Consider the following 12,717-nt stretch of genomic DNA (forward strand, 5'->3'; position numbering starts at 1 on the left):
TCATGCCGCATCTATTTCCAAATTTATTTGGATAAGTTGCGAATTACCCTGTATATATGTTAATATCTCAAAATGCCATATGTAACTGGTGGTGACGCTTATTTTCTGATCTCAAAACCTACACTTTTTTAAAAAAAATCTCTTCAATGAAAAAGTTCGCTAATTTTTTCCTGATTTTCCTGGACTATATGATGAAACAGTTTTTTGGTATCACTTGCTTGATAGTTATTATTTTTTGACAATTCACAATTTTTTTTTTCATAATTGAATCTTGAGAATATGCTGAAAAGATAAAAAAGATTAAAACTGCTGAAGATCTACGAAAATCCTTGAACACAAATTTAGGTGGTCTTTTTTTTTTTTTTTGGTGAGTGTAGATGTAAACAAAAAAACTAAATGAAAACACAATAGAATCTACGGCAACTTTTGTTTAAATAATAATTTTTTAAATGTAGATTTAAAAAATGTATTGTTTTCGAGAAAACTAGTCCTGAATCGCCTAGATTTGGTCATTGAGAGCAGTGGGAACGCTGTTTTCGTTTTAAGAGTGACGGTTGTTTTTTTTAACTTGCAAAAACGGAAAAATTTTATTTTCGAAATCTCCAAAGAAGCTTGGGGAGTTACTTAATTACACCATTGAAAGATTTTTTTGTTTTTTTAGCCCCTAATCGACGAACCTTTGGGCTCTAGTCAGTTGTTCGGCAGCTGGGGCAAGGGTTCGGTAGGCTCTAACATTAAATCTCAACCCCCATCCTTAGGTGCCAACACTGCCAACATGTACGCCGCCTTGGAGAACATGAACCTGGACGATAAGCGGCCCATAAGTAAGTACAGTAAGTACACGGGCGTCGCGGTACCGCCACCCTTCCCTCTCGATTCGGGACGAGACAGTACAAAACTTGCGATTCTTTCAGCCTCTCGACCCGGCAACAAGGACCCCTACAGTTCAAAGGGTCCCAGCATGGAGAGGAGTTACGCGAAATTCGACGGCAGGGGCTCGAGGTCGGGATCGCAGCACAGGTCGAACGACAGCTCGGCGTCCTCCTCGCAACGCAGCACGCCTGCTCCCGTTATGCCCCCGACGGCCCCGCCGAAACTGCAACCGGCTCAGCCGGCGCCGGCGCAGCAGATGACGGAGGAACAGATGGAGAGGAGGATCAACAACTGCTTGGACGAGTACGTGACGGGCAGTTCCTCCGTCGACGATTACTTCTTGGATATCAGCCCCGTTATTCCTCCCTCGTATTTCCCAAGGATGATAGAGGACAGGTAAGACGAGTTAATGTCAAAAGACTCTTCTTTTTGTGGAATGAATATTGATTTTTTTAAATTGCGACGATGTGTTTCAGTTACCTGCGTGTGTTGGAAAAGAGCCAACAGGCCAGGTTGAAAACGGGCAGTCTGTTCGCCCAGTTGGTGAAACGCGGCAGGATCCAGCTGGAGGATTACTGCGCTGGCCTGGAAGGCATCCTGTCTCAGGCGGATGACCTCAAAATCGATATCCCGAAGATTTGGGACTACTTAGCCGAAATTTTAGGTAAGTGGATGGCAAATACAGTTTCGCTGCGTCATGCGACCGTACGCACGACTCAGTCAACCGTTTCGGCTAATAACTTTCCGAACCGGTGTTACGATTGTGCGAAATCGAGAAGGGGAGGATTCGCTAACACCATGAGGGTTTCGCACCCGAGGAGTGGGGTTTGATAGTAGCCTCCCCACATTTTGTTTTCAGCCTAGAATGTCAGTTTAAACAAAAAATATCCTGACTATATTTTTAATTCACTTTAATCCAGGGCCATTTAACGTTTATTCAATTTATTTCAGTCGATTTAATTTGCGAGGAGGTTCTGCCTCTCGGCAGACTGTACAAGTCTTTCAAAGTCCTCATCAGCCAAGAGCACGCCGCGAGGGTGCTGGCGCCGCTCTTCAAACAAGTCGTAAGCGAGAAAGGACCCAACTTCATGCATAGCATCTGGCACGCGTCCGGACTCCAGTTGACCGACTTTATGCCCTCTTCCCAAGTCGACAGCTTCGTCAAAGACAATGTAAGTCGAGACGTCTCCTTTACGGCTCCTGACGTGCTAAATGTTTGTCCGATTTTTCAGCAATTTGAATTCTTGGTTGGTGGCGGCGCTCCCGTCGGCCAGAACCAGCTGAGCTACGAGCAGATTCAGATGAAATTGCTGGACTTCCTCAAGGCCAAGAAGCCGCTCGACGATATCGTCAGTTGGATAACGGTAAGTGAATGGAAATGTACGACATATGCTTTTTCTTCGAGAATATGTCCAGATGTGGGGATATTCTTGTTTCGATTGTTTTATCGACGGCCAAACTAGTAGTTTCCTTGATAACGAATTAAAATAAATGCTTTTTTTCAGAATCCGTGTTGAAAAACACGAATTATTTATTTATTTTTTTCCGTATTTGCAGGCCAACGTGGGAGGAAGGGTGAAGGAGAACCAATTCATAAAGGCGCTGGCAACTGCGATATTCAGGGATTCCATAAACAGCCACTTGAAGTTGGTGCCCGAGACGTTGTCGGCCCACAATAACTTGCTGCTGAAGTACGTCGACAACAATTCGACGTACGAGCTGCAGTGTCTGTACGCTCTCCAGGCTCTCATTCACAAACTGGAGCACCCTCAAGGTGAGTGGCTTGGGAGCGATTTATATCACCATTTTGGTTGTTTGTCGGGAAATATTTAGAGTTGAATTTGGTACGCCCACAGTCCCAGCTTCACGTAATATTTGTACGTTTATTACGCTGACGTTTAGCACTGTGGAAATAAACGCTATATTTACCTATATTGGTTGGATATTTCCATTCCATACTCAATATCATAATGTAGCTACAAGATTTTTTTTTATGTAATTATGATTATTGTTACGAAATTTTTATAAATTTTGAAAATTATTGAAATTTTTCATTACGCTTTTTTAAATATAATACACTAAGAACAATAATTGTGATTATTGCTTGGAATTTTAATTCATATAAAAAATTTTTTTTTAATGTACGGGGGACTTACAAATAGAAGTTTGTAAAAAAGCAAAAAGGGCAATTCCAAAATTATTTAGAAATACACTTCTGCACGCGCTGGAAACTGGTTCACTGTAAAACCTGACATTATGCAGTCGGCGGCAAAGTATAATATAAAATGAGCAGACAAAAAATTGAAAGAATTTCTTTCTCAAAGAAATCAATAAAATGAAACACCTATTTTATATCAGCGAATTCAACTTATTTTGTTATTATTAATTAATCAAATTAATTTGTGGTACCTGATGTTACAACTGTTCAAAATTCTGTCCATCGACGTCTAGACACATTTGGGCCCGTCTTGCCCAGTTTCTAAGATCTAACATAAATGTTGCCTTGCTTCACCATAACTCAAAACGATATCCATCAACACCCAGTTGTTACGAACCTAAGCCATTTTTGACACTTAAAAAACTAATGTAAACACTATCGCAACGACGATTGTAAAATCGGATTTCAGTATTCGGAATCACCTGGGGTCACTTGAGCAAATGACGCTAGAGACTACAGTAGACCAGCGATGTAAAGGTTGAAAATACTACAACTTCAATTTTTTAGCGTCAGTAGTTTTTGAGTAATCAAGAAAATCAACGGAAAAAAAAATGTAAATTTTTACTTTTTTAAAAAAGGCCTATGGATTTGTTTTGGTAATTTCATCATAAAACTTAAATAATTAAAATTTAATTCTCCGGAACCGCTCAAATTGAAGAGAATTAATCTACAAGTTTTATGATGAAATTACCAAAATTAATTTTTTAAGGCCATAGGCCTTTTTAAAAAAAGCAAAAATTTTACAAATTTTTTTTTAGGTTGATTTTCTTGATTACTCAAATACTACTGACGCTAAAAAATTGTAAATTGCAGATCTGTAAACTAGATACTTGAAGCTTCAATTTCTTTTTTTTATTATTCTCTACGACCGTTTCCCTTCAAGGTAACTCTTTGAAAATCACCCACAATTTTGGGATTTTTTTTTAATATCCCTTAATTTCTGTGCCTAGTGTAGATTGCAACACTCAAATAACGGGTATCAAAATTAAAGTGAAAAATATTTATGGTTTAAGATAAACCGCAACTCTAGTTTCAAAAATCGTCTGAACGGGAGCCTATTTCAATAAAGGTTATCATTAAACCCCGGACTTTTCCCAGTGTTGATGCACAAATCACCAGTTCATTGGATATTGTCACTTGTTTAAATCCGTCTGATAATTTGACGGTAAGCGAATTGTGTTTATATACTTTCNGAACCGCTCAAATTGAAGAGAATTAAATTATCTACAAGTTTTATGATGAAATTACCAAAATTAATTTTTTAAGGCCATAGGCCTTTTTTAAAAAAGCAAAAATTTACAAATTTTTTTTTAGGTTGATTTTCTTGATTACTCAAATACTACTGACGCTAAAAAATTGTAAATTGCAGATCTGAAAACTAGATACTTGAAGCATCAATTACTTTTTTTTTTTATTCTGTACTACCGTTTCCCTTCAAGTTACAGCTCTTTGAAAATCACACACAATTTTGGGATTTTTTTTAATATCCCTTAATTTCTGTGCCTAGTGTAGATTGCAACACTCAAATAACGGGTATCAAAATTAAAGTGAAAAATATTTATGGTTTAAGATAAACCGCAACTCTAGTTTCAAAAATCGTCTGAACGGGAGCCTATTTCAATAAAGGTTATCATTAAACCCCGGACTTTTCCCAGTGTTGATGCACAAATCACCAGTTCATTGGATATTGTCACTTGTTTAAATCCGTCTGATAATTTGACAGTAAGCGAATTGCGTTTATATACTTTCTGTGTATACACCGACATACTGGCAACAGAAAATAGGCGAGCACCGTAGAAACTATATAAACGTCATTCGCTTACCGTCAAATCATCGGACTGATTTAAACGTGGTAATATCCGATGAACGCTAAAGCTGTGATTTACGTGTCAACGCTGAGAAGAGAGTACGGGGTTTAATTGTTCTTTAATATAGAGTGGCCACAAAAATCGCCCGTTTTTTCACAATTTGCGGAGAACTAAAGAAAATAGATAAAAATATGTTTACGGTCTCAAATTAATCGTCGTAAAAAATTAAGATGAGCATAGCTTTTAGTTTTTTGAAAAATTTCAAAAATCACCCCTATTTAGGGGTTGAAAAGACGCCCAAAATGAAGAATTGAATATTGCCAATAAATATAAAAACTATTAACATGTAAATTTTTCTATCGAATGATTTATTCTCATGACTGAAATATGCATGTTGAATTAGAAAATCCACCCTTAAGTGCGCTCAGGGGGTGGAATCATCCCCAAAAATAGAGAATATCAGAAATAATTGTAGATTCCAAAAAAAAAAAAATTAGATAATTCACATGCTAACGGTTTTTTTAAATCAATTAGTAATATTCAAATTCTTCATTTTTGGCATTTTTTCAAACCTTTAATTAGTATGAATTTTTAAAATTTTCAAAATACTGAAAGCTATGCTCATTTCAGTTTTTTATGACAAGTAAATTGCGACCAAAAAACATTTTTATGTATTTTTTTTAAATTCTCAATTGTAAAAAAACGGGCGAAAATCACAGGTTTTTTGCGGTCACTCTTTACAGGGGACATGCCCATTGTGTTTGAATGCGTTCGATTCATTTGTCTTTACTGATTTCCCCGTTTCTTTAGGTCTTTTGCTTTCCATATGTGATAAATTGTACGAGTTGGGGACCTTCTCGCAGGAGAGCTTCATTGCCTGGGAGAACAGCTCCGACCCCGCCGAACAGGAGGGCAAAGGTTGGTGGATTTTCCGCAGCGTTGAACGATTGGAATCGTAATTTAAATCATTTTTTTTAGGGGTGGCCCTGAAACAACTGACTTGCTTCTTCACCCAGCTGAAGGAGAACGACGAGGAGGACTACGGATCCTCGACGTCGGACGAAGCCTAGCAGTTGGTAGCGCCGCCAGTGATGTTGGCGTCTACATAGACCTAATAAATTTTCCGGACAATTAAGTGAATTGAGTGGTGACGAACCGCCGCAGACTCTAGTAAAAAAATTTATACAATTGTTTATATTATATATATTATACATATTTAATTATATACTATAAAAGCGTTGTGAGAAGCAGCAGGATGGAAGAACGAACGCGAGTGCCGAATAAAGACTTTGTAAAAGGATCAAGTGCCCTCCGTCGAATTCGGATTGAAGGACTCAAAAAATTATAAAATTCATTTAATTAAGTGATTATTACATTAAATTAAATTAATAGACTCTGCAAATGCTCATGAGGATTTAAAAATGCGTAGGCGGGCTCAGCGGGCCGCGCGGGTCACTTTTATACTTATTATTATTGTCTTTATTTATATTATATTATATATTTTATATTATTTAATTACTTTTTATTGTTTATAGTGACGTGTCTTTGTTTTAATGAGTAAATATGGAATATCAGGTTGGGCGGTGCGCGTCTGCTGGGCCCGGGAAGGCGTGGAGTATATTTTAAACAGCACGATTGTGAGTCGTCGAGAACGGTCCCCGTGATGTTTTTTTCTTTTTTTTTTGTTATAAATGAATTTGTTAAAATCATGATTTCTTACTGTTAAGTTACATGTAGGTATAATTGTTCTGTATAATAAATATGCAGCTGCACACTTCAGTTTTAGATTTACTTTTCCGTTGGTTGATTTCGAACAAATCTGAAACTGCTTTGAGCGACTGTTGCTAGTCAGAAGTAATTCGATTCGAAATATTGTATATATTTTTTTTTAAACATATACAGTATTTTTCTGACTGATGATTTGTACATAGACTTCCTCCAAAATAAATGCGTTTAAACGAAGATTTTTATAAGTTCTATCCGTGTACATTAGTTAAAGCTGTAGATATATTATTAGTTAAATGGATTATGGATATGAGGAATAGGCCGTTTAAATATTGTTGATGAGAATCTGTGAATCCCACTTCTGATTATGGAGTTTTATCTGAACGAAACAACTTACTGTTTATCGAATCCAGCAATTTTTATATATGAGAATCATCAGATGTACAATAAAGGCAGAAAACAGAGTGTCTCTTTTATTAACTGAATTTCCGAAATTAAAAAAATAGTACCTTGGTAACAAATGTTCGTGAATCCGTGCGAAACGTGAATATCAGGGTTGAACTACATACAAAGGCCTGAACTGTATCGAGGGTGAGTATACTATTTACAAAGCTTGGAATCATTTACCGATGTGGCAGTAGCGATTCGGTGAGATGTCTATACAGGGTGTAAGTTTAAGTGGGGGTCATATTTACACAGGCTACCTTTGACCTTTAGAAACCCGTATCAATAGTTTATTTTTTTTCAAATACTGTCGTAAAAACTTAATTTTTTTTTAAACCATTTTTTAATAATTTTCCTACCCTGCCTCTGGACAAGCTAGTGATCTCAAACGTGTTAGTTGCTGTGCATGCACAATTGACAACTGGACTATGCACCGTTGCCAAATTTCAATTTAAAGAAAAGTTTATTAAAAGGGAAATTTCACATCACCCGCCATGAGGTTCTGACTGCTCTTTGGTATAATCCATCGGATGTCTTTTTTCAGTAAAATCGTTTTCTTCGGACATAAATTAGGCTCTACTCATATAGCTCTTGATGCTTTTTCATATCACTTAAAACTTGAAAAACAAAACTATACACTGTACCATCATCAAACACTGAAATAAATAACTTTAAGGTTATAGACGAGACGAGAGACGATATATTCGGCCAATCCCGTTCTGCTGAACTAATGTGGTAGTTTGTATTTAACGCATTTTGTCATATCGAAACACCAACAACCCCTTCGTAAGCGTATTTCTTACATTCTTGTAACGGTAAAACTAGGTCAGTGTTACAGGTCATTGACACCGACATTCAAAAGTAAAATATATGCTGCTTAAAAAAACAGTAACACAAATGTTTATAAAAGCTTGAACCGATTAAAAAAATTGTTCATATAATCAGATTAGTATTTTCATTTATTTTTAATTTTTTAAAACGGCAAAAATAATTATTTTAAAACACAAATAAGTTTTATTTACAATTAGTAACGTATGTACATACCTTTTTATTTTAATACGTAGTAAATCACGTAAAAATTAAAAATTGTTTAACAATTTTTCTGTTTGGCTACTCATTGACAAAAAAAAATATGACTAAAATATCACGTCATAGAAAGCAATCTGTTTTCACTAAATTATTTTTCATTAGTTTCGCTGTGTAGCAGTTGAATAAAAAAAAATTATTTACAATTAGTAACGTATCTACGTACCAATATTAGTTAATATTTAATAAATCGTGTAAATCTTTATTTTTTTACAAGTTCAGCTTTTCTACCGCAATATCAAAAAAATGTGATGGCTTTAAAATAACAAGTCCTTAAATTATACAAAAAAACTGATTTGCTAAATTATTTTTAAACTTCGCTCAATGTAGTTGGTATAAAAGCAACTGGCAACGCCGGCTGTGAGGAATACAACTTCATATGTAAATTCTGGAAGTGCTGGTTTACTGGTTCAGTGGCGGCATACACAGGAATTAAAGCACAGTTTAAAAAACTAATTATAACTCGAGTATTTATTCGATTAAAAAAAAAAAGAATTTCAGATTCGTATTCACTTAAAGTTACACTGTATAATTGTAATTATGAGAAAATTATGTGTTGAAGTAGAAACAATGAAAGAGAAAAAGATGTCAGCAGATATTCTTTATTCACAATTTGCACCACATTCCCCAGGTTTCACTATTTACAGATTTGCGGAGTTATTGACAAAAATTTGGATGTTTCGTAAGTGGACATGTCATGTAAAATCGAATTTTAAATGTGAAATAAAGAATAACTTTCAGATCGGGCTTTGTTTGGAAGATATTTTAAAAGATGTAAAACAAGACAGCTATGAAAATAAGTTTATTTATTTGACATCTTTTTTATTTTGTCATCGATGTGGTGGAGTGGCTCAATAATAATTTCAATGGGAGGTGGATTATAAGGCCATGTTCATTGCCTGCAAGATCACCGAACCTGGACCTTTTATATTTTCACCTATGGAGTCACTTAAAACAATTAGTTTATGCTGAGCCAATTGAGCAATTAGAAGATATCATTTTAAATTCAGTGCATATTCATGGCATTCTTAAACATTACTGTAGTTTTTAACGTAATAACTGTTGTTGAAATTGTGTGGTATTACAAATTGTGGAATAAAGTAATAAAGTATTTTTATAACTGAATATTTCCTAAACGAAGCCCAATCTGAAAAAAAGTTATTATTTATATCATGTTTAATATTCATTCGATTGTGCATATGACTTCATTTTGACTGTCAAGTTATGAAACGCCCGGTATAGAGCTTTCATAAATGATTACAAGCCACATGACCATTTTGAAAAAGTAATTGTATTACTTCATATTAGCAATTACATTAAAATTAAAACTCATTAAAACAAGATAAAGTTTACATTAAAACAACATTCTGTTTCACCAGCTGTATTATATTCTATTGGTGATCGCATTATGTCGAGCTTAGACGTAACGGTTTACCATTGTTCATTGTAAACAAATTAATCTGGTGATGCTAACATTTAGAGATTTTTAGTTGATTAACAATTTTAACAATAGAATTAGTAACTATAGGTCCCTGTAGGTATCTTGTTTTTGAAGGAATTATTAATGTACCAAATTTAAAAAAATCTTATAAGGTGTTGAAAGTTATTTATAAAGAATATTTTGTTTTTGTCACATTTGATGTTCTCTAGCAGCTAAATAATAGAGATAAGTTTAGTCAATTTGATCTTGGGAAGCTGCATTTACTCGGAATAATGAAACACCCTGTATATGTTAGTCAGTGGTATTGGGATCTTTTAACGATTATCTCTTCTGTGAAAACTGAAACAAACGACATTGTCAAAGATATTTGGATAGGGATTTTTCAAAATTTCCATAATATCCTATGGTTAGTCGCACTATGTAAACCAAACGGTAAAAACATTTAAAATCTGTGTTAAAATCTAATTTACTAACCGCCTAGATAGGGCGAGTGCAGCCCAGCGTATTGGCATTCATGTTTATGNGAACTGTATCGAGGGTGAGTATACTATTTACAAAGCTTGGAATCGGTTGTGGTTGTGCAGTAGGGATTCAGTGCGAAGGTATCTACAGGCTGTTACAAATTCGCTTCTCACTACAGGGTTCTCAGAAATGGTAAGAGATACGAAGTAGCTTAAATAATAATATGTCTTTATTCTCTAACAACAATGAAATTATAAAATGGGGGCAAAGTTGCGTAATCAGGGGACCAACATTATGCCTCTAAAAAATCAAGGCTAACATGATTAGTTTTCAAAATATTTGAAATAACCGAAATTATGGAAATCCGTTTTTGTTTCATTTTAGCCTTGTTTGAGGTGATATTGAAAAGAGAAGAACACTTTCTCACATGGCAACTTTTTGCCCTCTATCGAATGGCAATGAATTTTTATATGTAATGTTTCGTCTCTCCAGGACCATCATCACCTTTTTTTTTAAATACAACCCTGGAAATTTTATTACATTTTTTGCCAGCCTTCATGTCCCCCGATACTATACTGCCTCAGCTCGAACTCGATTCAGACGTTTTGTCACGAAAAATTAATCTTCAATGGATTCATTCCGAATTTATCTAATTTTTTTAAAATTCTAAATAAAAAATTTGAGATATTTGGAACGAATACATTGAAGACGAATTTTTTGAGACATCAGAATCTGGTTCGGGGTACGACAATACAGTACTGAGGGACATGACATGAAGGCTCGCAAAAAATGTAATAAAATTTCCAGGGTCGTATTTAAAAAAAAGGTGATGATGGTCCTGGAGAGACGAAACGTTACATATAAAAATTGATTATGCCATTCGATAGAGGGCAAAAAGTTGCCATGTGAGTAAGTGTTCTTCTCTTTTCAATATCACCTCAAACAAGGCTGAAATGAAACAAAAACGGATTCCTAACAAAAAAGGCTGAAATGAAACAAAATCGGATTCCTAAAATTTTGTGTTTTTTTTTTCAAATATTTCGAAAACTAATCGTAGTTTTCCAATTTTGCCCTGCCTTTTGTCTAAAGCAATCCATATTTTAAAAATAATAATTGTCCTTTGAGGAAAAAAATGGATACATTTAAACAGCTGTATTTTATACAGAGATCCAGAATGATTGAAGTGTTTGGAGATCGCAGCCTTTGCCCGTCTCTGTCAATACTACAGATTTTTATATGCTAAAGATGGTGTTAGAAACAGGCTGCGTTCCCTAAACGCTTCAAACATTCTGTTTCTTTCGGTATTTGCCTGCGATGAATATTTCATTAAGTGAAACTTTTATTGAATCGTGGAAATTCAAAACATTTTTAAATCTATCAGCACATCAAATTTGCATTACTTTTTTGTTTAATATTTTTAATAATTTTTCCATTGAACCACGAGGGTAGACCTTTGAACCAATTTTTTTCCTTGGAATACAGTCCTCAAAAATGTTATTCAGTTTGTCATAAAAAGCGTCTAATGCATAATTTGGATTAGTGTATTCATTAAGGAAAGACCAGTTAGTATTGAAAATAATATCGTACAAAACGGGAAAATTTGCTTTTTTGAAATTAGTCATTTTGTTGCTTCAAAGGAAAACTTTCTTTTTTTGTGTATGTATTAATATTGATAACAATAGCTGGATGATAACGGTCCTCAGTAAGAATAATATCATGGGCCCTATCTACAATAGCATCTATGCTTTACAAAAGTATAGTTCATATACATCGTTGGATTCAGAAAATAAATAACAAAAAAACTATATTGCCATTTGAAAAAAAAAGTTGGCTTCAAAGAAAAATAGTAAATGAACTGTAATAGGCTTGCTTTATAGTGCCATTTTATTTAATTTTTTGTTTTTAAAAATCAGACTATAACCGCAAGCATGGTTGGTTGGTAACCGAGTTATGGCTTACGGCGTTTTTTAGGAGCCTGTATATTATAGAGCTTTCAGAAATGATTACAAGTCCATTAATGACCATTAATTTTGTTTGGAAAAGTAATTTTATTTCGTTTGTGTTGGCAATGAAATTTCCGTAACATTAAAACGATAAGATCAAGATTACATTAAAATGCAACATTTTATTTCACCCACTAATTGCATTATCTCGAGCGTAAACATTTGGCGACACCAAGATTTAGTGGTTTTTAGTTGACGGTACTAGCCATGCAATGTTGGTTCCCTAAGCTCATCAGTCACGTGGTTTGTAATCATTTATGAAGGCTATGTATGTTTTAATTACTCACGAAATTTACTATTACTTTTCTAAAACACATTTTAATTTGATTACAAAATGCGATGGAAAATTTACACCCTGACGTCTGTAGGAAGATTTAACAATAGAATTAGTAGTCTATACAGGGTGTTTATTAAGTATTTTTACAAACTTTAAAGTGGTAGTCTGACTAATTTTAAGATAAAAAGTTTATATGAGCATGGATCCACAACGGCTTAATTCTTAAGATACAGAGCCTCCAAAAAAAGAAATAAATTGTTTGCTATTTTGAATATATTTTTGTTGAATAATATAATATGGCTATTTAATGAAATTCGGGAGTATTGATAAACTCAAATATTTACTTAGTTTTTTGTTTAATGTTAGAGGGGGCCACATAC

The 12,717-nt window shown here is 34.5% G+C and overlaps 1 protein-coding gene across 4 annotated transcripts in view; it reads left to right on the forward strand.

Moving 5' to 3' along the window:
• LOC108909145 (eukaryotic translation initiation factor 4 gamma 1) overlaps positions 1 to 7,088 on the forward strand; it is a 74,622-nt gene extending 67,534 nt beyond the window's left edge. For 3 of the 4 annotated variants that reach the window (XM_018713382.1, XM_018713385.2, XM_018713383.2), the window contains 8 exons: positions 662 to 833; positions 915 to 1,269; positions 1,350 to 1,537; positions 1,825 to 2,045; positions 2,106 to 2,237; positions 2,431 to 2,647; positions 5,710 to 5,817; positions 5,878 to 7,088. In XM_018713382.1, the coding sequence (XP_018568898.1) occupies positions 662 to 833; positions 915 to 1,269; positions 1,350 to 1,537; positions 1,825 to 2,045; positions 2,106 to 2,237; positions 2,431 to 2,647; positions 5,710 to 5,817; positions 5,878 to 5,969 (1,485 nt within the window). In that variant the 3' untranslated portion in view covers positions 5,970 to 7,088. The remainder of the gene's footprint in view (positions 1 to 661; positions 834 to 914; positions 1,270 to 1,349; positions 1,538 to 1,824; positions 2,046 to 2,105; positions 2,238 to 2,430; positions 2,648 to 5,709; positions 5,818 to 5,877) is intronic. The other variant, XM_018713384.1, reaches the window with a different exon arrangement.
• The last annotated feature ends 5,629 nt before the right edge of the window (positions 7,089 to 12,717 follow it).

The sequence above is a fragment of the Anoplophora glabripennis genome, unplaced genomic scaffold (genome assembly GCF_000390285.2).
Source record: "Anoplophora glabripennis isolate ALB-LARVAE unplaced genomic scaffold, Agla_2.0 scaffold346, whole genome shotgun sequence".
NCBI classification, from domain to species: Eukaryota; Metazoa; Arthropoda; class Insecta; order Coleoptera; family Cerambycidae; genus Anoplophora; species Anoplophora glabripennis.